At 35.7% G+C, this 24,677-nt stretch overlaps 1 protein-coding gene across 3 annotated transcripts; it reads right to left on the reverse strand.

Moving 5' to 3' along the window:
• Window positions 1–1,371: 1,371 nt before the first annotated feature.
• LOC119584566 (cold shock domain-containing protein E1-like) lies at window positions 1,372–23,133 on the reverse strand. 3 transcript variants are annotated; one of them, XM_037933251.1, is made up of 17 exons: window positions 22,991–23,133; window positions 8,302–9,778; window positions 7,839–8,018; window positions 7,430–7,626; window positions 6,461–6,677; window positions 6,064–6,240; window positions 5,761–5,897; window positions 5,461–5,635; window positions 5,210–5,317; window positions 4,857–5,027; window positions 4,549–4,709; window positions 3,467–3,643; window positions 3,005–3,143; window positions 2,669–2,768; window positions 2,277–2,441; window positions 1,974–2,142; window positions 1,372–1,849 (listed from the first exon to the last, which is right to left on the reverse strand). In XM_037933251.1, exons 2-17 carry the CDS (start codon window positions 8,851–8,853, stop codon window positions 1,672–1,674), a joined length of 3,003 nt encoding a protein of 1,000 aa, XP_037789179.1. In that variant the 5' UTR covers window positions 8,854–9,778; window positions 22,991–23,133; the 3' UTR covers window positions 1,372–1,671. The 3 variants fall into 3 exon arrangements, with proteins under 3 accessions (XP_037789179.1, XP_037789180.1, XP_037789178.1); XM_037933252.1 differs by lacking the exon at window positions 22,991–23,133 and adding an exon at window positions 15,568–15,701 and having other exon boundaries at window positions 6,461–6,674; XM_037933250.1 differs by lacking the exon at window positions 22,991–23,133 and adding an exon at window positions 15,568–15,701.
• Window positions 23,134–24,677: the final 1,544 nt, after the last annotated feature.

Raw genomic sequence — 24,677 nt, forward strand, 5'->3', positions numbered from 1 at the left:
ATAGTATATGAAGATCAGTACATGTATGTACATGTATGTAATGTATGTGTGTGTGTTGTATTAGTGTAGTATGTATTATGTATGTATATGATGTTAGTATGTATGTATGTATGTGTGTGTGTATGTATGTATGTGTGTGTATATGTGTGTGTGTATGTATGTATGTGTTGATGTGTGTGTTTATGTATGTATTATGTATGTATTATGTATGTATATATGTATATTATGTATGTATATTATATATTATGTATTGTATATATATATTATATTATAGTATGTATGTAGTTGACATATATTATGATGTTATATTTATGTTTATATATATATTAATATATATATTATATGTACTATATATATATATATATTATATATATGACTATTATATATATACTATATTATATTATATATATATATAATTATATATATATATATATGTAATATCTATTATATATGTATATATGTATATATGTATATATGTATATATGTATATGTATATGTATATGTATATGTATGTATGTATGTATGTATGTATGTATAAACAATCATGTACATACACAAACACACATACACAGACACATGCATATATGCATATATTCAAGTACATATGCATACATACATATTATACACATTAACACAAGTATGCAAACAAACACACTCACATATACACCCATACAATTACATACATACAAGCATACATACATATGCCTATGTACACCTAGATGTACATATGTTCGCCTAACATTCTGCCTCACTTACACTAGCCTCAATGCATCATTTTGAGGCCACTCACTCACTCACCCGGGAGACAATCAGTAGTTCTAAGTCTTTGCAAAGTATGATGACCTACTCTATCATAAAGCCATACTAGACTACTAAAAGATGCTTGGTAAGCAACAAAAGCAATAATAAAAAATAAAACCAGAAAAAAGGAAAATAATAATAAAAAAAATATAAAAAATGATAAGAAATAAAGGGGACACCTCATCACCCTAAGCGGCCTCGTATAGGAAAACTTGTTGCGAACACATTCGTTACACTCACTCAAATAGTTTCTCGGCAATACTGGGTTACAATGTGGCTCTGCATGGCTGAATGGACCCACCCTTACAAACACCACCACAATCCGTCGGTGACACCCTTGATTTATCTTATCCTTTACAAAGGGAAGATGATGTTTTTGCTCATGTTAATGTTGGTCTTTCGTTTGTTTATTTGTTTTTGGGTGTGGATATATACTTCTGCAATACATACTCTTGAATTTGTGAATTGCCTCCTGCTTGACACATACCCTTCGTCTCAAATTGTCAATCACCTGCATTCTTTTCCCCTCAACTCATCAGCATCTTGGGAATTATTATTAAAACTTTAAAATTTTTCTTATTATCAATTATACTTTATTTTCCATATATCAGGAGTAATTTCAACTCAGGTGTTGATCTGACTCAATAGTTTTTTTTCCACTGGACGAATCTCAATGCCATTTAAACGTTCTCTCTCCATCCTCAGGAGCCGCGAATGGAATGCAATTGAATTGATCAAAAATAGTATCAACAGCATGTAGTACAATTTTAAAAACACGAATCTGACGTTTGTATCTTAGTGATAAAAAGGGTTCAACAACAGGCAAGTAAAACTGACAACTGACTCGAATTCCTTCAGGGAAGCAACATGCTAGGGGACAACCTGGCTCTGTGACTCGGATATTGTGCGCTGCAGCTTGAAACCTTTAGAGCCATCTGGGCCTTTGGGCTGTCGGAGGACAGTCATGCGTGGCTTGCTCGTGTCACAGTTCAGATTCTTCAGCCGGCTGATCAGGCGGTCAGGCCTCTGCGATGGGGCGGTCTTTGACCTGTAGACAAGGAAACTGTATAAAGTTTGACAGCTTATTATATGACAATATATATAGAATATAAAGATTTATGGTATTTTATCAAAATTCTTTACAGCGCCAACAAATCCTCTATTGCACTTACATAATTCGCGAGATGCTGCAAGCAGATGACTTGCCCGTCTTCTGGTTGGTGATGATGACAAACTCCACCTCATCCCCAGGACTGAGTATGGTTCCGTCTTTTACTTCCGACTGGTGGAAGAACAGCTTCTTCCCCTCCTCGGTCTCATGGTTCAGGAAACCATATTGTCCTGCAAAATATAAAGTACAAGAGTACATTAACACAGCCTACCCAACCACCTTCAAACAGGATATTGCAAAAAAGCCTTCTTTCTGCTTATAACAAAAATAAATGTCTAAGAAACTTTTGACATCTTGCCCTTACCCTTGACAGCATCAACAGTTGCAATGAGCTTCTTGCGAATGGCCCTGATGCTGACAGCTCTCCTCGACTCATCTAGCTGGAAGGTTACCTGGTCCCCAGGCTGAAGTAATTCACGCTTGTTGACAACACCTGTTATCCCAAACTCATACTGCTCTAAGCCTTCATCTGCAACAGGGGGTAGTTCAAGATCAACATTATTTTGTCATTCTTGAACTTTACTACCTTATGTAAAAATATCTAAACATACAATGTACAAAAATGTAAAGTGAGTGAATATGTGCTTGTTAGTGTCTGCATGTACATATTTGCATTTCTACAGATATCTGGTTTTGTCTACTATAAATAAAGTCAATTAAAACAATTAAATTACAATAAAAATATCAGGCCCATACCTTCATTGCCAACACACACAAGGCCCGAGTACTCTTCTTGGTCTGGGTTGATGGATCGCATTGATCGCAGAACAGTTCCTTCAAATATGTCACCCAGAATCTATAAAGAAATTTTGACAAAGTGAAGTCATCCACCACATAAAAAAGGCAAGATACTTCTTTTCAAATGATATTAACATATAGAGTATGAAACTTTTGGCCTCATTTGTTCAAGAACCCTACTTTAGGTTATCTCTGCAGTACAGTAATCTTTTTTTATCTTTACTCAAAGTCATGCTAAAAAAAAATCATGAAATGCCTTCACACATGAAAGAACTTCCACTCCACTCCACTTACCTTTGGCATTTGTAGAGTTCCCTTGGCAAGTGTTCGCACATTTTCTGCAGACACTTTGCCTCCGGGGCCAGTGCGGGATGACAGGGTATATTCCACTTCTTGCCCAAGCTCAAGGTTGTTAGCATCACCTTCAACATTGCTAGAAAGAAGATTAAGGTCATATAAAGGACTGGGAAATGCATGTTCATTTTCTTTCTGGAAAATTTACTATTCCAAAACTTTGATGTAAAAGCAATCAAACAGTACCTGTCACACACAACACTAGTGGTGCTGAAAGCATTATCTTATTAAAGCACAAGTACTACGTTGGACATAAGGGATATCCAACATATACTTGAAGTGTAACTTTAACTCCAAGTTCTCCTTTTCTCTTTATCTTAATTCATTTGTAAGTTTTCTTTTTCTTTCCATAGAACATATGCATCAAGTTATATTTTAGTTTAAAAATTCACTGGTAACTACCTGAAGTGGAAGAAGATCTCCTTGTCATGAGATATGGTCTCAATAAAGCCAAAGGTGTCCTTGAGTGCTGCTACGAAGCCCTGGTGTAGCGTGGCAGAGGGACGAGGGCCTGGGGTGTTGCCCTTGCCATTAATGTTAGTACTGCTGTTGCTGGTGATGTTCCCATTACTTGGTGTGCTGCAAGGTGTGGTAGTCATTGTTGAAATGAACATGTCTAATTCAATGAAATTACAAAATTTCAAATATAGGATCTCTTTGGACATTACTGCATACACCCACTTCATACTTGTATCATATACAAAATATACTTTGCCAGTCTTATATCTTAATTTTCTAATTAATGTCTAAGAACTATATGATCTACAACTATCAATCTTCATGAACTGCATTTAATTACAATTCAAAACATTGCATCCAATATCATTCACTCTTTATCTTCTTGTTTGAAGGAAAAATACAATAAAACAAGATGTATACACAACCAAGTGATGCTGGGAGTGCATTTACAGTATACATGCCTTTCAATTTCTTTTTTTAACATGGATCAATCCACGTCTGTTAGTAACCAAAGAATCAATTACCATTTCTTGAATTTTCAGCATTTCTCTCTTCTGTTACTACTATCGTTACTGTTATCAATGCTGTTAATATGGCAGGGATGAGATTATGATAATAGTTCTTAAAACAATAAGGAAAGGGGGAAACTAGCAAGGTCTGGTGGCCTATTAAATAACCTTTTAGACTTCAAGCTGTGCCATACATAATTTTTAGGAAATGAGGCTAAAATGTGGCCTTATTTTTGAGGAACAACCTTTTTTGTTACAGAACTAGCCAAACAAGTGAACAACTGTGTATGACATGGATAATTGCCACCTGGGCTTTGGGCCTGGTCTGTCATGAAGTTATTAGACATTAATTATAATGCAGGGATTAACTCCTTCATGACTAACCTTATGGAACCATCAATGTGTAAAAATATGTTAAATAAATAAATAAATAAATAAATATAAAAAAGACGAAGAAAAAATAAACAATATTATCCACAGATGAAAGTAAACCCTATTGCTCTCTCTCATATCTACCTTGGGGCATTGGTTTGGCTAGAGCGCAAAGACAGTCCGGTGGCGGCAGCAGAGGTGAGGTTATTGGCTGTTGGGCGAACTGATGCTTGGCCTCGCACCAGTCGAATCCCCATTGCCACAAGCTCCTTGGTTCGCTTTACCTGATATATGCTGAATTCCACCTGTTAACAGAGAGGTAAAAGATTGTTAGTATAACATTTTAAATGCACCGATAAATAATTACATTAAGAATTTTACTTGATTCTTTTCTCATTTCAGATTTCACGCCTCCCTGAGAAACATCATTTACAACAGTTGAAACTCCATACCTTATCTCCACTTTGCAAAGGTTTATCACAGTTATTAGCATAGTAGTTTATAGTCTGCTTCACTCCATCTAAAGTGTATGAGATGACTCCAGGTTCCTGCATTTTTTCAGTGGTTAACATCTGGCTATTCTTGTGGGGGCTCCTGGGGCTACCTGGAGCTTCCACTGTAACCTGAGGAAGAGAGAATCAGGTTACTATATTCTCTCTGTGATCTTTTACTTGTGTATACCTATAGCAAGTGATCTGATGCCCGAGTAGGAAAGAATATCTCAACTTAATTAAATCAGCAAGAGATACTTTGCTGGTAATAATTTCACACCTGACCCAATATAAACTTTTTCAGTCATACTTACTTGTCCTTGGAGTCCTTCTTTCACCAACACCTCAAACTTGACAGTGCCCTTCTTCAGACTCTGGATGCGAATGGCACTTTGGCGATTCGGTGACTGATTTGTTGTATCCTGAAGGAAAGTATGCCATTATCTTAGTTATTTTTCATCTCTGCGACTTCTATATTTACAATAATTCCTAAATTAAATTATATTTCCCACCACCTAATTTCACAACTAAAAAACAAGATCCAAAACCAATCACAGTCACACACCTGAGCTACAGTAAATTCCACTTCATCATTGATAGCGATCTCATGCTCTGGGTCTAAGAGTTCGTTGTAATGGAAAAACATACGAGCATCCCGATCAGCACACTTGATGAAGCCGAAGCCTTCTTTCAGAGCAACGATCACTCCCTGTTCACGCTTCTCACCAGATACCTTGAAGCTGCAGGAGAAAGATAGGTTTAATTTTACTTTTTTTCCTCCCTTCCTCTGTGTATAAAAAGTTATGAAGTTAATCTCTGTCTCCTATATGAACCAATTACAAACTTCATATTTCCCATTTTCTACCTTTCATCAAGCAGAGAGATATTTGTGGCCTTCTGCAGGTGGTCCCTCCTATCTGTTGCAATGTTGAACTGGACCCAGTCTCCATGGCGCAAGGTGAAGTCACCCTTCTGGTCACGCTCCCCAAATTTCACCTCCACCTACAAAATACAGGGTACATGAGTGAGGGAAAATAAAATCCAAAGAAATAAAGAATAAACAGACCAAAAAAAAAAAAAAAAAGCAAACATTCTGAGAAAAGTAGATGCCAGCATTTATTCCACAACTGAAAAAGGAACTAGTACCAACAAATGCTGAGTAACATACCTCTGAGCGGTCTTTGCCCCTATAACGGATGCGTCCATCCAGGGGGTCCTTCTGGTAGAGGCGGGAGTTCTTCTCAATGGGCTTGAGTACTTGACCTTTGATCATCTCCTGGTTGATGTCTTCAAACACAACAGTACCCGGGTTCAGCTTCACCATGTTGGCTGCCACTTCTTTGCCCTTTGGGGAGAAATTGTGATGTGAGTAAAAAATGCAGTTTCTGTGGTGTCTGTAATGAATCAGAAATTAAGTTGCCATTTTCAAAAAGTTATTCCTACTTTCTTTTAGATTTTCAATCATTAAACAGTGTAATTGAAATAAACTACTAGGATGTAGCATATCCCATCTTCTAAAACACCAGTTAAGCAAGGTCTCAATCTCGATCACACTTTCCACTTACATTACGTGTCTGAATGTAGAATTCAACATCATCCCCGAGTTTGAGGCCTCCAGTGATGCCCTTGGCCTCCGAAAAGTGGAAGAAGATCTCATCAACTACATCTGCTCTCTCGATGAACCCGTACGAGTCCTTGATGCCACTCACAACCCCTTGGTACTTCACAGGCTGAGCTGGATTCTCTAGGCGTACATGCCTCGCCGCTAAGTTGCCTGTCCTGCTTCAAGTTGCAATGGTTAATTCGGCTTGTAACTAATTCTCCTTAAAGATCTTCTGTTTATATATGTCATGTGTATGTAAGCTGAGTCAGGACAAACATTTTTCATGAATTATAACATTTATAATCAAATTTCAGCAGGAAGAGGAAGGTGAGCACCAAAGAAAATTAATGGCACTTTATGCAACAGTGTTAAGGAGTTTGTAGTTCATACAACTACTTGGCTCCTTCATAAATTATATTCCTACATACAGATTATAAAAGGACATATAGACCTTTATGAAACAAATCTCATTAATGCAAGAAGTTACAATGTACTTATGTTAGTAATGTCAAATTTTCCTCTATTCTTAAAACTTTTGAGGGACACAAGATTCAAGAGGCCATATGCTATAGCATCACACCTTTAGCACTTTGGTGCATTAACAGAAAGACCAGGATCTACAAGTAGTGAAAAAACAATACTGGGAATTGTTCATTCCCTTCAACTGGCAATGTGAATTTTTATTCCTGTACTCTAAAAAACATTTTATTCTTTATCAAGATTTCTTGATAATTTTCTCTTCAAACATTACCAGGATATAATATTGCATTATTAATACACTATGAGTCTAAATTGTTTCTGTATAGTAACATCAAACAACAAAGCCATTATATTAAAATGATAAAGAAAAAACAATACGATGTAGGATATGAAAGTAAAAAAAATTTTTAATACAAATTAAGACATGCTCATCCCTGAGGTATAAACTCACCTTTGATTGGTAGCGATCTGGAAACTGACTTTGTCGCCAGGCTTAAGAGTCACATAGCCCTCCACATCCTCCTTGCCATAGGGGAGGAAGAAGCACTCACCCCTATTCTCATAGGTGATTCGGCCCTGGTGCTCACCACCTGATTCACTGCGCAGTTCTGTTGTCACAATACCAATCACCCTCTCCTCGCTCAAAACCTGAAAACAATCAACCTTAGCTCAGAGGATGGTTAGGGAGAACAAGAGAGCATAATAGACAAGTGTGAACCAAGAAAAAAGATGGGTATAAATGGAGGAAATTATAAAATATATATTCTTAACTGTGTGTCTATATACATATATGCAAAAATAAATCAGGGGCTCCAAATGCACGCAAATACATGTGCATGAAAACACATACACAAACTTACCACTTCTGGGGATATCTTGGTAACTGCCGAAGCTATAGGTTTACCAGTGCGACGGTCAAAGGTCACTTCAAACTCAACTGGATCACCAATACGAAGGTGCTCAGTATTACCATCAAACTGTGAGAAGTGGAAAAAGAGTCTTGCCTGTCTCTCACAGCACTGTATGAAGCCATATGTTTGCTGTAAATAGAAACATGGGAAAGGCATTAAAATGGGGGGGGGGGGACATGAATATGAATAGACAAAACAATATAAATGGTTAATTAAAGTAGACTCATTTGGACTTAAAAACTTATAAAATAAAATAGCAATTAACTATCATAAACAAGTATTAAACTAATAAATCTGACAAGACAATAAAATAGAATTTTAATCCTCAGGAAAGATTCTCTTCAACACCCTTCAATACTCCTTTGATAGAGTTTCCTTTACAACCCCATTCAACTAAGAAGCAGAGACTAACCAGAAGCTTCTCAATAATTCCAGTTTCCCGCACGCTCTGGCTGTTGTTGCTGGAGAGGCCATTGGTGTGGGAGTAAGAATTTGTTGTCTCAGGGCCATTGGACTCGGAAGGGAAGCCATTGGCATTAAGGGTGAAGGTGCCAATCTTGAAGTCTGCCACTGGAGGGGTGTACTGGGAGTTGGAGTTGGAGCTGTAATAGTTGGACGAAGAGGTGGAGAGTTGCGGCGATCGCGGGGGACCCTGAGACGATGTCTGTGGCTGCTGCGAGTGCGGTTGCGAGTGGTGGCTGGTCTGGTGGTTGGACTGGGTGGGCTGCTGGTTGCTCTGGTTGTTCATGTGGGACGAGAACATGTTGTGGTGAGAGCTGGAGGAGCTGAAGGTGGGGGAGGGAGGGGGGATGCTACTGTGGGAGTTACGGGACTGATGGTGACCAGAGCCGGGAGACTCATAGAAGCCGTTGTATCGATTGTGGTGGTGCAGGGTTCCCCCATTGTAGTCCAGTACTGCTGGTTCTGAGATTGGCGGCTGGAATAAAGTCCACTGAGGATCCATGTTGGCTGGCGTTGGTACTACTTGATCGCTTGGGAGTTCTTAGTTTCGCTTAAAATTCTCTTCTTTTTTCACACTTGTTATATATAGGAACAATGTTTACAGAGTGTTAACACAAGAAACGTATGAGACACTTAGACCTTTGTCAACAAATATTAGTCTTATAATTTCAATAAAAATATAGAGCAAGAATAAATATTTGAGACTTTCCAGTTTCTTCAGAAGATAATTTTGTGTCTCAAAACAAATTTAAACATTCACTAGACAGGAAAAAAAGAAAAGAAAAGAAAAGAAAGAAAAAATAAAAAGGAAAAAATTCTAATTCGCCTGAAATCCAAAGGACACAAGGGCTAAACGATACATCTAATACACTGAGGCTTTGGTCAACAAAGATTCTACTTAACACAGATTCTTGCGACGAGACTGGATTACAGAATGCTCGGTTATTAAAAAGACGAGGGGAGGAGGGAAAAGGGGGGCGGCTTTTGGAAATGCACGTCTTTTTTTTGTTTTTGTTATTTTTGTTTTTATTTTTTGTTTGTTTTGTTTTTTATATTTGTTTGTTTGTGCCAGGATGTGTGAGAAGACTTTGACGAGGCTTGGCGGTGATAAAAACTGGCTTGTAGTGGGGTAAAATTGGTCCTCAGATGTCACTCAGTTTCTTGTGCCGTGCTTTGGTGTGCCGGTAACGACCTGCCAGCCTCTTTTTCACAATTGACGTAGGAGTTGCAGTAGTTTCTGTCTACCCTAGTGAACGCTAGGACTTGTAGGCTGTTGTGCTTGTTTGGACTGGCTTGAAAAGGTTGCTTGTAGAGTGCTACATCTATGCAGACTTGACTTGTTAATGGTAACTTGTGGTCTAATCTAATCAGGCTTGGCTGCTGTTTTGTGGATGGTATTCTTCAAGTCTTCAGGTGTTCAGACTTTACTGAAAATACAGAAAAGAAAAAAAAATTAATAGCAAAAACAATGACTACTAAGAACAATGGCTAATTATAATACTAAATATAACAAGAACAATTTTTACAAAAGGAACAGCAAATCAACTTGTTTGCAATATCAGAAATGAAACCTGTAACATCAAGAACAAGTCAGCTGAAGGGAAAATCTCAGGCAATCCAGTTGCTACATAAATTTTCACACTATACATGGTGCATTCATCCAACCCCTCTCTAAAAATCAAAAGTGAAGAAAATATCAACATGTCTAAAAGAAATACAAACCAGGAGAAATAGATTGGGCTAACAACCTACTTCTGAACCTATTATTCAAACCTATTGGCTTGTGTTAACCCTCCAAAAACAACCAATTTACAACTTCGGGATTCCCAAATAACAAAGAGGGACTCTTTTCAGACTAGCAACAGTTACCATATGAAGAAGGTAAAACAGTTCTTTTTTTCCAGAAACAATTGAAAACATGGATCACACCAGTAGTTTTTCCAGCTTCAGAGTATGGGTCTTTTGGCAAAATAGTAATCGTAATAATGGTGGTGTTAGTAGTGGCGGTGATGTCTAGTGGCAGTAATAATACTAGTATTAGTACAGCAACTGCTAGTACTACTACTACTATTAGTACAGCAACTGCTAGTACTACTACTACTATTAGTACAGCAACTGCTAGTACTACTACTACTATTATTACAGCAACTGCTAGTACTACTACTACTATTAGTACAGCAACTGCTAATACTACTACTACTATTAGTACAGCAACTACTAGTACTACTACTAGTAATGGTACAACTACTAGTACTACTACTAGTAATGGTACAACTACTAGTACTACTAGAATTAGTAATATTAGTACTAGTACTAGTAATAGTAGAACTAGTATATAATATTAGTAGTATTAGTACTAGTAATAGTAGTAATATCAGTACTAGTAATAATAGTGATATCAGTACCCTATAGTAGTGGTAGTAGTACTAGTACTATCACTTACTACTAGTACTAGTAATAAGTGATAAGAGCACTTAGTAGTTGTGGTAGTAGTACTAGCAGCATATCACTAGTAGTAGTAGTACTACTACCAGTAGTACTAGTACTAGTAATAGCACCAGTAGTAGTAGGAGCACTAGTACTAATAGGGATTATAATAAAAGTTGTAGAAGTAGTAGTAATAGTTGAAATACTAGGAGTTTTAGTAATGGTAGTAGTAATAGTGGTAACAGTAGTAATAATGGTGGTGGTAGTGGTAGTAGTAGTGGTAGTAGTAGTGATAATAATAATAATAATAATAATAATAGTAGTAGTAGTAGTAGTAGTAGTAGTAGTAGTAGTAGTAGTAGTAGTAGTAGTAGTAGTAGTAGTAGTAGTAGTAGTAGTAGTAGTAGTAGTAGTAGTAGAAGTGGGAAGTGGGAAGTGGGAAGTGGGAAGTGGGAAGTGGGAAGTGGAAGCAGAAGTAAAATTAGAACCAGAAGAAGAAGAAGAAGAAGAAGAAGAAGTAAAAATAACTGACAATGAATGAAAATAACAAGTGGAGGTATTGTCAAAAAGTTGTGTGTGTTCTCTCCTTTGTGGGCATTTCCTTGTATAAACACCGTACAAGTGGTGTATACATACAGCCAGAACAGTGAAGAGCGCAACGTTTCACAGATGATTTCAATTATAATAGGTATAATAACTATCTCTGCATCAATTTCTTCTTCTATTCATTTATCTATTTAACACTTTGTTTGTATATTTAATGTATTTATTTACGTGAACAAGAGCACATACAAACTTTAATTTCAAACTGTTAAATATATATGTAATAAATATATAACATATATATAATTATAATAAAATTAATATATTTTTCTTTCCCTTATGCATTTGACGGACTTTAATATAGGAAAAAAAAAATCTCTCCCTGCCTGCCAGACTTATTGAAAACCTCGCCCTTCCCTTCCCCCACACCCTTGGATGGCAGAGGATAGCTAAAAGCCTATAGCTCAAAAGATGTGCATTACTATTCTCTACAACCAGCAAAAAGAATCACTGCACTAACTCAAGTGGTTATTCATAATTGCATGAATAGTAACAGAGCTATCCTACATGAATCTGGAATATCAAACCTTCAGTATAATTACAAAGCCTTTCACTACTGGAGGACACACAAAATAAACCAAGAGACATTATCTATTGGCCAAAGACTAAACACTACAAAGGCTAAAAAAAAGTCTGGGTGTAAACATAAAACAATCTAACAAAACACTAACAATGGTCTGCAACAAAAAGATCATTTCTATAAACCTAACAACTCAGTACCAAGATATAACCATTTTGACTAAATGAGTTATAAAGGCAACACCTCAACTGAAGCTTTAACAATACTTCAAAGTCAGCTGCTAAATCAATTGGTTCAAGTTTACACAGTCATTTCTGGTTATTGCACAAGAGAACTTTGCTGATCTGACAATCTTTCATCCAATGTCCAATCATTATCAGGCCTTGTCAGTAAACATTACAGAGTATGATGATTTATATGGAAATGTTAAAAATATGGAAAGGGGGGGAATACTAGCCATAACCTAATAGTGGTTGAAATATCAATAAAAACATTACTAATATTTGCAGTGATATTGGTAGTCGTATCAACATAAATAATAGAATTTGTGACAGCTAAATGCCTAAAAGACACCTTATGTATCCAAAATTGGCCTCTGCCTCCTTGCCTGTTGGTGCTTTAGCAAAGGCTAGCACAACTTTGGAGCATGATAGAGCTAAGACATCAATCTAAGCTTTATCTAGCCAGTGTATATTTACTAGAGCTTTGATAGCTTTTGCCAAACAATGAAGAGGCCTAGACAATCTCTTGACACTCCGGCACCTTCATGCTTTTGACTGTAGGCCACAATTACAAATCATAGCAAATTTCTAGCATATTTAGAGAGAACACATCCTATGCAACTAGGAGAAAAAGATCACTCTTTGAATAATATTGTGGGCATGTTTAAACATTTTATGTAAGTTATAAATATAATATGTTTACTAGTAGTCCTGGCAACAGAACCATACAGCTTTCACAAAAATAGTAGAAACAATAATGCTGATATCAAAGATAAGACTAAAGGAATGGAAATATGAGATATTATTGTAACTAGCAGCAACACAGGTGAAACCTACAATACTCATTGTAATAAAAATCAGTACTGCAATAATTATAGAAATAGCAGGAGGAAATATAATGAAAATAGCAACAACAGAAAAAAAAAAGTAATTGCACTTATCACTAGTAACAGTTGTGGTTGCTGTCATGGAAATTATTTCCATTGCAATGGTCACAAACAGCAGAGGAGACAGAAACCTACAAACACATAACATACTGTCATGTAAATAATAATGATCTCCATCAAAACCAGATTTCAACAAAGACAAAGATGCAAACAAAGGTCTTGAAACAAGGGAAGCCAATGAAACAGAAGCAGATAAAACAAAGAAAATGCAACCCAAATTCTTTGCAAATTGCTTGTCACCAAGTATTTTGCTAATGAATCATGTTTGCATTCTTCGCACTAGTTTATCAACTATTAAAGAATGTGCATGAATCTGTGTTGAGTCTTCAAAGAGAGATCTAATCATTAAGAAAACAAAGGATCTGACTTTTTGTTTGTTTGTTTGTTTTAACTTATGTGGCAAACATTACAAAATGTTCAGAACAGGACTGCATGACAGTGGACAAAAACAAAACTTTAAAAAAATGAATAAATAAAAATAATAATCTGCAGAATCATACATCAATGCTGCTAAATCCATCCTCCTGTGGCCATTTAGTGATGCCAAGACCTCTGCACTTTAAAATAAAGTCCGATGAAACTCCAACACACTTTTTGGCAAGACAATGTGTCAGCCTCCCAGCCTATCTATCCTTACAATAGAATCCAGTTCAATCCTGCAACATGTAAGCAAGGGAATTCGTTTCTGTTTCTGGTGTGACGCATGGAGGACACAGCGTCTCTTTATGCAAAATGTTCACCGAGATCTGTCTGGCAAAACAAACACATACACAAATGATCAAATAAAAATGAATACCTTGTTTACAGTATCCTGCAATAGTGATACAGCAAGAGAAACACAAACAGGAAAATTCTAAATAAGGTAAGAGAAAAGAGAGACATTCTAACAAAACACTGGGCATCGATATATCTCGTCTTCCTCAAACTCCTGACTGATCGAGAACGAGAGCAGCTATTAGGGGGTGAGGAGCAGGCTTATTACAAAGGGAAAAATAATCTGCTGAATCTTTCTGAACTAAAAGCATGGTTTGCGGTATATTTAAGCTTTCCAAAGCTGGCTATAATGCCCAATTTAAGAGGATTTCAAAGAACTTAATAAAATCTAATAGTGAGTGAGAAAAGTCTATGTATAGATAAACCAACTGAACTAAACAACAAAAATTAAGAAAATCCAAGTAGTGCCTTCAACTTTGAAAAATAATAACAATAACAATAACAATAACAATAACAATAATAATAAATAAATAAACAAATAAATAAAACAGAACAAAAACTCTCAAAAACTCGACACTTTTCTTACATTCGGTTTTGACTTCCTATGCATACATAACTGTCACATATCAAAAGCTTGCAGAATAAAAAAAAAAAAATAAGGTAGCAAAACAGAGCAGCACGTCCTATATTATCCCTCGAAATACTACAATTACGGCAAACCTTTACCATGACTTCCAAAACAACCCTGGCAATTGCCGTGGCCTTCGTGCCTCCTGCTTTCCGACAAAAATAAAATTTTAAGCGCACGGGCGAAACGGGACACAGAATGGCCGTGCATTTGACATCGGGAAGTAACAGAGAGGCAACAAACGAGGGCATCGACTGTGTGGTTGGCTGGCCATCGCCGCGAGGGAGGCGGATGGGCCGCGGCACTTGCCCCAGTCGCCACCACGGCCTCCGTCAAAGTTCCCCCGACGTTATCGGCCCATAAACTATACATCAACATAGAATTCCCTGACGTTATTATCCCGCGAACTCGGCCTCTGTCGCCCTCAGAAGCCGCGTCTCCTCAGAAGCCAGAAGTCAGCCGAAGCAAAAGAAAAGAAAAAAGAAAAAAAGAGAAAAATCCCCCTAGCGAAAGGAGGCCCAGAACCTCCAAGGCCAAACAAACAAGGAAATAAAACAACAGACATCCTGCTTCTCCCCCCTCCCCCCCTTTGGCTCCCCCCCCACCCCCACCCCAGGGGGAAGGAAACCATCCCCCCTCCTTTCCCCCCCTCCCCCCCCTTCTCGCATGCAGGACCGAGGGGGAGAGAGCCTGGCGGCGCCCAAGGCCCCGTTTCCCGAAAGACACGAGGCCAAATATCCCAGACAAGGTCACACTAAGCGAACTTTTTTTTTTTCTCTCTCTCTTCGGTCTCTCTCTCTCTCTCCCCCTTTCCTTCCTCGTCCCTGGCGTTTCTCCGCCCTCCCTGCCCCCCCCACCCCCCCGCGGGCCGGCCGGGGAGGAAAAGCCTCGCCTCGCCCACGCCCGCGCCTGGAAATGTCATCAGAGCGGGGAAAAAAAGAGAAAAATATCCACCACGTTCGCACAGCAAGCTCGGTCGCCCTCGCATCGCACTCGCCCTCCCTTCCAGCCCTGGCGCTCGCTTTTCTTCACCTGCGCCGGGATTTCCGCGGGCGGCTGGCATCTCGGGGCATGCGAGGGAGGGTCGGGAGCCCGCGCGGAGAGCAAATGGCGCGGAGGGGAGCCAGCGGGCGGGCGAAATGGCCGAAAAACTTACCACAGCACAGCACGGCACTGATGACATGCCGCCATCTTTAGGACTACACTCTCGTCATGTGCCACATCACGTAGTCTCCGGGTGTCGGGTCGCCTAGTCCGGGCAGTGCGCGTGCCTTTCTGTGATTGGAATGGTCTTCCTATGCTTTATTCATTGTTTTGGGGCTTATTGGGTTTGGTTTGGTATGTTTTGGGGTCTTTGAGTAAGTGGTGTCGGAGGGTTATGTGGCACAGCAGCGTTAGTTCGGTTCACCGCCGCAAGATGGCGCTGTGTGGCAAGGCTGCTTTAAAGCGCGCGGAATTTGAATCGGAATTGACAAAGCAGATGTTTATATGGGATCATTTCACATGTGGGGATTGTTTCCTGGCCACAAACCTCGCATTTTTCGATTAAATCTTAGTTTTCTTACGTGGGGTATCATCCTTATTTTTCGGGATATTCCAGAAATGTTGGCTAAATACGGATTTGCTGACTTATGCAACTTTAATATTTTTTGCAGTTTGTGTAACCTTTTTTCTGACAACTAATACGTAACTTGGTTAATTTGACCTTTCTCACTCTTCAGAATTAGGTAAAGGTTGCTTATTGTTTTTCATATTAATTTTATATCTGACACACTGTATATTTAACATCCATAATTTTTTTTCTTTCCCTTTATGATGGCAAATATTAAACATATTTAAATATCATACAACTCAATACAAAATATCCATCATGCACAAGAAATCCGATTTAGAATATTTATCACGAAAACTACATACTTATTTTAAACAATACGCATATTAAAATCACCATCACATTTTGATAGAAAAACACACAATTCTTATTTTTAATTAAATATCGTTCAAGCGATTTTACCAAAATTATTACTCTTTAGGGGATTGGGCACAAAGGAGCATTGAATTCACCAGATGCAAATATAAATACGTTTCTTAATTAAACAGGATTCTATCTTAAGAAGGATTCTGTATCTGTTAACCAACCTGTTTATTTGTCTATTTACCTCAATTCATATTCGTATTTCCATATTTCCTTCTAGCTATGTTCGCGTGCGGTGTGTGTGTGTGTGTGTGTGTGTGTGTGTGTGTGTGTGTGTGTGTGTGTGTGTGTGTGTGTGTGTGTGTGTGTGTGTGTGTGTGTGTGTGTGTGTGTGTGTGTGTGTGTGCGTGTGCGTGTGCGTGTGCGTGTGCGTGTGCGTGTGTGTGTCTGTGTGTGTGTATTTGACGAGTATAACGTAAAATAACTTTTGATTCCAAAGAGACTCTTTGCTTTCAGAAGTTGGTAGCAATGCAAGACTACAAAATAGTTACGTATTCTGTGATAACAAAAATAACAAAACTGAAGACAAAATTGTTACTACAGCCGCCGCTACAAATTATAACAATGAAAACAACAAAACAACAATAATAACAATAATAACAATGATAATAATGACAATGACGATGATGATGATGATGATGATGATGATGATGATGATGATGATGATATATAGATATATAATAATATAATGATAATAAATGATATATATATATATATAATAATAATATATAATAATATAATAATAATAAAATAATAATAATAGTAATAATAAAAATAATAATAATATAATAATAACTATATATTAATTATATAATATATATAAAATATCATTATCATTATATACTATATTATATTGTATCTTTATCATAATTTCATTTAAATCAATACTTATTCATTATTATACTATCATTTATGCTATCATTATACCATTCACTTCATATTTATCATCATACTATACATTCTGTTGTTGTTCTTGGTGTTGTTGCTATACTACAATTATTGCTGTTATAATAATAATAATAATAATAATAATAATAATAATAATTATTATTATTATTATTATTATTATTATTATTATTATTTACATTATTATTATTATTAATACTATTATTAGTATCATCATCATATTCTATTATCATTATTATTATTTTCATTATCGTTGTTATCATTATCATTGTTATTACTATTATCATCATTGTCCAACACGACAGCCACCGGTTGCAATAACATAAACCAATAATAGCAATAGTAAAGTTGATAACGATAATGACAGATAAAAATAAGAATAAAAAAAAAATGAAAATAAGGATGAGAAGACATAAAAAATAAACAAAAAAACAATGGATTTGTTTCTTTTCTTCGGATAAATTCGCATTCCTTAGTTCTAAATGGCAATTATTATTATTACAATTTGCTGTAAATACTGTGGTTAATGATCACTACAATCGCTATTACGATCATTACAGTTTTCCCAGTAGTCGAAATAATTACCGAAATTACCATTATCGGTGGCATTTTTGTGAAAACGATCACTATTTTCTAGAATTTTTCATTACATGTCAAAGGTTTTAAAAAAGTCTTGAGATGAACTCATAGTCCTCAAGCAATTTCTTTTTACTTCAAGTCTCCGACATTTTCCTCGATCATTTGTGTTCCACATCTTATTTTTCGCTCTTTTATCTTATTACTTGTTAATTTATTCATTCTTAGTGGTTTCTATTATCATTACTATTAGTAATATATTTTTTCATTGATTGCATTATCATTATTATCATCACTATCATCACCATCATCATCACTAATTCCTGGTATGCTATGTATATGGCATTACCGCTGTTTAAAAAATTGCATGTACTGAATTTGCAAGTACTGAGAGCACGTACACTAATTATGGCTACAAACCAGTCGGAATTGAGTGGGGTTTGGGCAGGTTATCAAAAGACGGTATTCGAGTAGAATATGAGATCTTTTTGGGGGTGTAATAATCATCTTGCAGGAGAATTAGCTGTTATTTACATGATGAGACTGATATTCGGTGAGAGGAAAGTGAAGCAAAGTTGTTGGTTGATAATACCGATCTGGTTTTCCATCACCAAGCTCTCGCAAGGGCTAGGACGATACCTTCTTTCGAGGGAATTTGTACTTAGCAATAGGAGACCATTTCTGTGAGCAGATGCCCTTGCTATCCTCGGACTGTGGGCAGGAACTCGCTTGAAGACCCTCCAGATCCTCAGGTCTACACTATACCACTGCCTCACAGCGTCCCTAGGCGGTTAATAATACCAATACAGTTCCGTCTAAAGAGAAACTGCGTTTCATAATATCCAGATAGAATGTTCCACCTTTGCCCTGCATTTCAGCAGACTTTACCGTATCTCTTTGCCTCTCTATATTCAGAATGAAAACGGAGACGAAAGGCACAAACCGGCTCAGAGGACTACCCTGGGCAATCCAGCTGTCAAGGCAACACATGCACAAGGAGTGTCGGTTCTCTAAATGCTAGTTGCGCGCTACTCTAAACGAGCAGCGTACGGAGATGATCTGACAGGGATAAGAAAAAAATCAAAGATATCAAAATAAGGCAGGACCTACTGATACGTTATAGTTCTCATTCTGTCTAGTTTCCAGAAGAAAAGAAAAAGAAATCCTTGTAAACCCAGGGCACCAGAGCTATTCCTTATGAACATTTGCAAGCGATGAAAAGGTAATAACAACCAGTGGTCAGTGGCAAAAGGAGTATTACAGATTCCCTAAAATTCAAACACAAACTGAATGCCACCGCAGAAGAGCAAAGACCCTATCCGACAGTCATCTTTGACACCTAAAACGCTGCACCAAATTGCAACATAGGAAGCTGACATGAGTAAACAGACAATAAAATAAAAAAGGTTTTAGGTATGACAAGAGGAACAGCGAAATGCAGCCATAACTTGTGTATCTCAGAATTTACGATATGCGGTAGAAACTAAACATGAAACAGGGGCATTAGACTGTAACTAACACATAGCTATTCCTATAGTATGGCTGAAGATTCACCCAGCCAACGACTCAACCATTCAAGTTAGTCACCAACTGAAATGCGAGAAGGGAGGCCGTATTTGTATTTATAATGACAAAGTACGATATCTAAAAGTCAAAGTTGCAAGATATTTGTCAAGACGTTAAAACAAAACCATTAGAAGAAAAAAGAAGGCAAATGGCCAAGTTATCAAGAGTCGACCTTATTGGCTTTGATTCCAAATAAAGAATTCTGGAGGACAGAGGACTTCCATGTGGCTCCATGTTATCGGGGATTTATACTAGCAATTCATAAGCAAATTGAAGACGAAAAAAAACTAGGGCGTATTCCAGAAAAGAATGCGGCACTTTCAATGCCATTAGTCTTCACATTATCAGGAGGAATAGACCCTCAAGACATATCTCTCTCCTCGAGGCTCACAAAAGTCATATCAGAGAAAGAAATCAAAGGCTTATTCAACTGCTTATATATGGTGTCGCCTCTCGTTATCGCATCTTCGATCTACTCCTCTATAACTGAAAGGAACCTCGATAATTAAACCGTAAAACTTCTCTGTGGTATGGACTATGATCTAGTGGAATGAGGACGCAGACCCATAAGTGAACAGGAGACAGAGGATAATATAGTATGTATTTTATAGGCTACGTAAGGAATGGAGGTAAGGATATGGTTTTGAATGGAGGATTGAATGCCACGTTGATTGTCATGTCAAAGTTGTAGTTGTAGAAGAAGTCGGTGTCGTAGTAACAGTAGTTGAATTATATTAGTAGTATAGTAGTAGTTGTAAGAGTATCATCAGATGTAATGACGGAGTATTTCGAAAGCGACATTACACCTTTCAATAAGTCTTAATGATCCCAAGTGTTAAAAAGCAGTTGTTGTAGCTGTATTGGAAACATATCGAACTAAAATTATATTTTTCTAAAAATCATCAATCAACATTTTTTATTTTTCTGTATAGCAGTTTATTTTGACCCCTTTCTACTTTATTTCCCAACATATCAAAGCATATGGGGGGAAGGAAGTCACATGTCAAAAGGGTAGTGTTGAGTAGCATACGGTTTTCGCATCAATGTTTCCCGTATAGCAACTACCCTTACAAGAATTCGGTTCATTTCTCACTGGGTCGAACATATGCTAAAAATAAAGGCCATTCTCTGCATTTTGGCCAAAAAAAAGCTATCTACAATTATCCATTAAGAAGCGCCTTGATTTACATTGTATGAACCATACATGTAAGTACCACACATGTACAGTATATAGTGATTATTACACCCACACCCTTTGACAACAGGCACTGGAGTTCGTTTGAGAATTTCTGATAATTTAATTTTACTCAACAACCTGACGGACATTTATACAGGGAAGATTGATTAGTGGTTCTAAAAGTAAAAAGGCAGATGGAAGATATACAAAGAAGATATAATGGATACACGAGTTTCAATAGTAGAATAGTTTAGTGGGCCATAATCTCGTCATAGAAAATGTACACCTATTTTATTTCAGAAAATTATTATGCAAAGTTGTAACTATTCTATTTTGACAATGAATTGAGATAATAATAGTAATGATTATAGTGATAATAATAATAATAATAATAACTATGACAACATTGTAAGGATATCAGTAGTGGTGGTGGTGGTAGTAGAAGTAGTAATAATAACAATAATAATAACAATAATAATGATGATCGTAGTGTTAATGATAATGATGATTATAACTATAACATCAATAATGATAAAAGTAATAATGATAATGATAATGATCACGATATTAACGATAATAATAATATTGATGATAATAACGATAATAACAGTACTAACAATCATTATCATCATCATCATAAAAAAAATATGATAATATGAATAAGAAAATGATGGTAATAATGATATTGATGATAATAATAATGGTTATAGTAATGACAATAATGGTGATAATAAACATATCAATAATGATAATAATAATGATAATAACTAATAATATCATCATCATCACCATCATAATAATAAAGAAATAATGATAATAACAATAAGAAAATTATGATGGTAATAATAATGCTGATGAAAATAATAATGATGACGATGATAATAATGGTAATGATGGTAACAAAACTAACGATAATGGTAACGATAATAGTGATGGTAATAGACATTTAGAATGTTCTGATGGTTTGCCTAAATTACGCCTAAACAGTTCTTGTATAGCTTTAAAATGCCCCTAAAACAGTTCTCTTTTTTCTCTCTAAGAAAAAAATTGAAATGACACCCCTGGGGAATAGTAATGATAATTATGATAGTAACGATGACAGCAGTAATGGTAATGATAATGATAGTAATAATGATAATGATAATAGTAATAATGATAATGATAATAACATAATGTTAATAATATTAATGGTAATGGTAATAATAACAGTAATAATAATGATAATCATAATAATAATAATGACAATAATGATAATAACATTAATGATAATAACAACTATCATTATTATTATTATCATTATCATAATAACAATGAAAATAACAATACTAATTATACAATGATACACAATATGAATAGGACTATATATATATATATATATATATATATATATATATATATATATATATATATATATATATACATATATACATATATACAATAGTAAGTGAAGGAATAATTAGAAGAAGCAAAAAAATGTAGAAATGTGAATAATAAAATGAGAAAATGTAATTACAAGATAAGGAAATGTTCACAGTTAGATTTCAGTTCTCTATACTGTAATTTTTAGATGAAAGGAATATATCACTTCCAAGTGAAATCTATATTAAAAATGATGATGGTGGTGGTGATGATGAGGAGGATGAGGATGATGATGATGATGATGATGATGATGATGATGATGATGATGATGATGATGATGATGATGATGATGATGATGGTGGTGGTGGTGATGACAATGATGATGGCGATGATGATGGTGGTGGTGATGACAATGATGATGGCGATGATGATGATGGTGGTGATGACAATGATGATGGCGATGATGATGGTGGTGGTGGTGGTGGTGATGATGATGATGATGATGATGATGATGATGGTGATGATGATAACAACAATAATAATAATAATAATTATGATGATGGTGATGGTGATGATGATAACAACAATAATAATAATAACAATAATAATTATTATTATTATTATTATTATTATTATTATTATTATTATTATTATTATCATAATGTGATAATAACAATAACAAAACAAAAAATATTGATAATATTAATAACAGCAATAATGATAATAAGTTATAATAACAGTCAGACTACTATTACTATTACTACAAAATATAATAGCAATAACAAGGATAACAAAGTCTAATAGTGCACTTTGCTGACAAAACAATTCATTTGAATATCAAGAACTACACCGGTGTTCTAGGATTTATATTTTCTATAATATCAAGTATTGGTGTTATTTTACTGACATGATGTTGAATAAAAAGTGAAAATGTTACTTTAGTCAGAACTAAAATAATAATAATAATAATAATAATAATAAATAAGATAAGTGGGTGAGTGAAACAGCGTCATTACTCACGTGTGTCATCCTCTTTAAATGTGGAGAATTTGACTAGCTTTAAAAGTGATGATTTCCAGAACGCAGGCTAAGAGGGTGCTTATAACAACACCTAACTGCATGGCGGTGTCAAATCATCAATTTTACGAGCCGTATAGTCAGTATCAAGGAGCTTCAGTTGCCACACCCTCAAACATTGACGTATCCACATTACTGGAAGCACACCTAAATAAAGAAAGTTTATACAGATAACAAGATTGTCTATGGTTAACTCTGGAATATGTGAATCGACAGTAATGGTGAAAACGGGTACTTTGATACAGGTAAAAGGGTCGATTGCCATCTGACGTCAGTTCGAAGCACAACCGACCAAGGGCGAAGAACCCGTCCCTATTCGGACAACAAAAAATGTCCATAAAATCAACTCAGCGTCGTCAGAAAGCGAGAGAGAGAGAGAGAGAGGAAAGAGAGACGAAGCAGGAAGAGAGAGCAGAGAGAGAGAGAAGAAACGAAAGGAAGAAGAGAAAGAGAGAGAGAGACAGACAGAGAGGGAGAAAGAGAGAGAGAGAGACAGACAGACAGACAGACAGACAGACAGACAGACAGACAGACAGACAGGCAGGCAGGCAGAGAAAGAGACAGACAGACAGACATACAGAGAGAAAGAGAGAGAGAGAGAGAGAGAGAGAGAGAGAGAGAGGTAGCGAGAAAGAAAGAGAAACACCGAGAGAGAAAGAGAAACGAGAGAGAGAGAGAGAGAGAGAGACATCTAGAGAGAAAGAAAAACAACGAGAGAGAGAGGGGGGGGTAGCGAGAAAGAAAGAGAAACAACGAGAGAGAGAGAGGGAGATTCGGCAATATGTTGCTCTGTTTTACGTTATCGTGTGAACTCTGCTCCCAAAACATGTAATCATCATTATTATAATGATGATGGTATTAATGATATCATTATCAATAATGATAATGGTAAAGATAATGATAATGATTTCAGCAATAATTAAAATGATAATATTAGTAATACTAATACTAAACAATGATAACAATGGCAATAATAATGATAATAATATTTATAAAAACAATAATAATAACGTTAGTAGTAATAATAATGACAACAGTAATGGTGATGGTAATAGAAATAGTGGTCATAATAATGGTAATGACAAAAAAGATAAAAAATAATGATAATCACAATAACAATCATTATCATTATTTCACTATTACTGTCACTATTATTGTTGTTATTATCATTATTATTATCATGGTGATGGTGATGATGGCAATTATAAGAATGGTAATAATGATAATGATGATAATAATTATTATTATCAATATTATTATTATATTGAAAATAATAGTGACAATGATAATAATAATCATCATCATAATCATAATAATAATAACAAAAAGAACAACAACAATAATAATAAAGATGATCCAAATAATGATAATGGCAATAATAATCATGATATTATGATAATAATAATGATAATAGAAGTGACAATAACAATAATGATGATAATAATGATAATAATAATGATAAAAATAATAACATTAATAATGGTAATAATATAACTGATAATAATAATAATAATAGTAATAATAATAAAAACAATAATAATAATAATAATGATAGTAATAATAATTGTAATAAGGATAACGATAATAATAACAAGTGATAATGATAACTATAGTAATAATGATAATGTTA

This window comes from Penaeus monodon, chromosome 18 (genome assembly GCF_015228065.2).
Source record: "Penaeus monodon isolate SGIC_2016 chromosome 18, NSTDA_Pmon_1, whole genome shotgun sequence".
NCBI classification, from domain to species: Eukaryota; Metazoa; Arthropoda; class Malacostraca; order Decapoda; family Penaeidae; genus Penaeus; species Penaeus monodon.

Excerpts from the sequence above, each read along its gene's own strand:
- LOC119584566 (XM_037933251.1), bottom strand. The coding sequence starts at position 8,853 with ATGGATCCTCAGTGGACTTTATTCCAGCCGCCAATCTCAGAACCAGCA. Across the intron at positions 5,028-5,209 it reads AAGAAGGACTCCAAGGACAA|GTTACAGTGGAAGCTCCAGG; the intron begins GTAAGTATGACT and ends TCTCTTCCTCAG. Across the intron at positions 4,710-4,856 it reads CTTTGCAAAGTGGAGATAAG|GTGGAATTCAGCATATATCA; the intron begins GTATGGAGTTTC and ends CTCTGTTAACAG.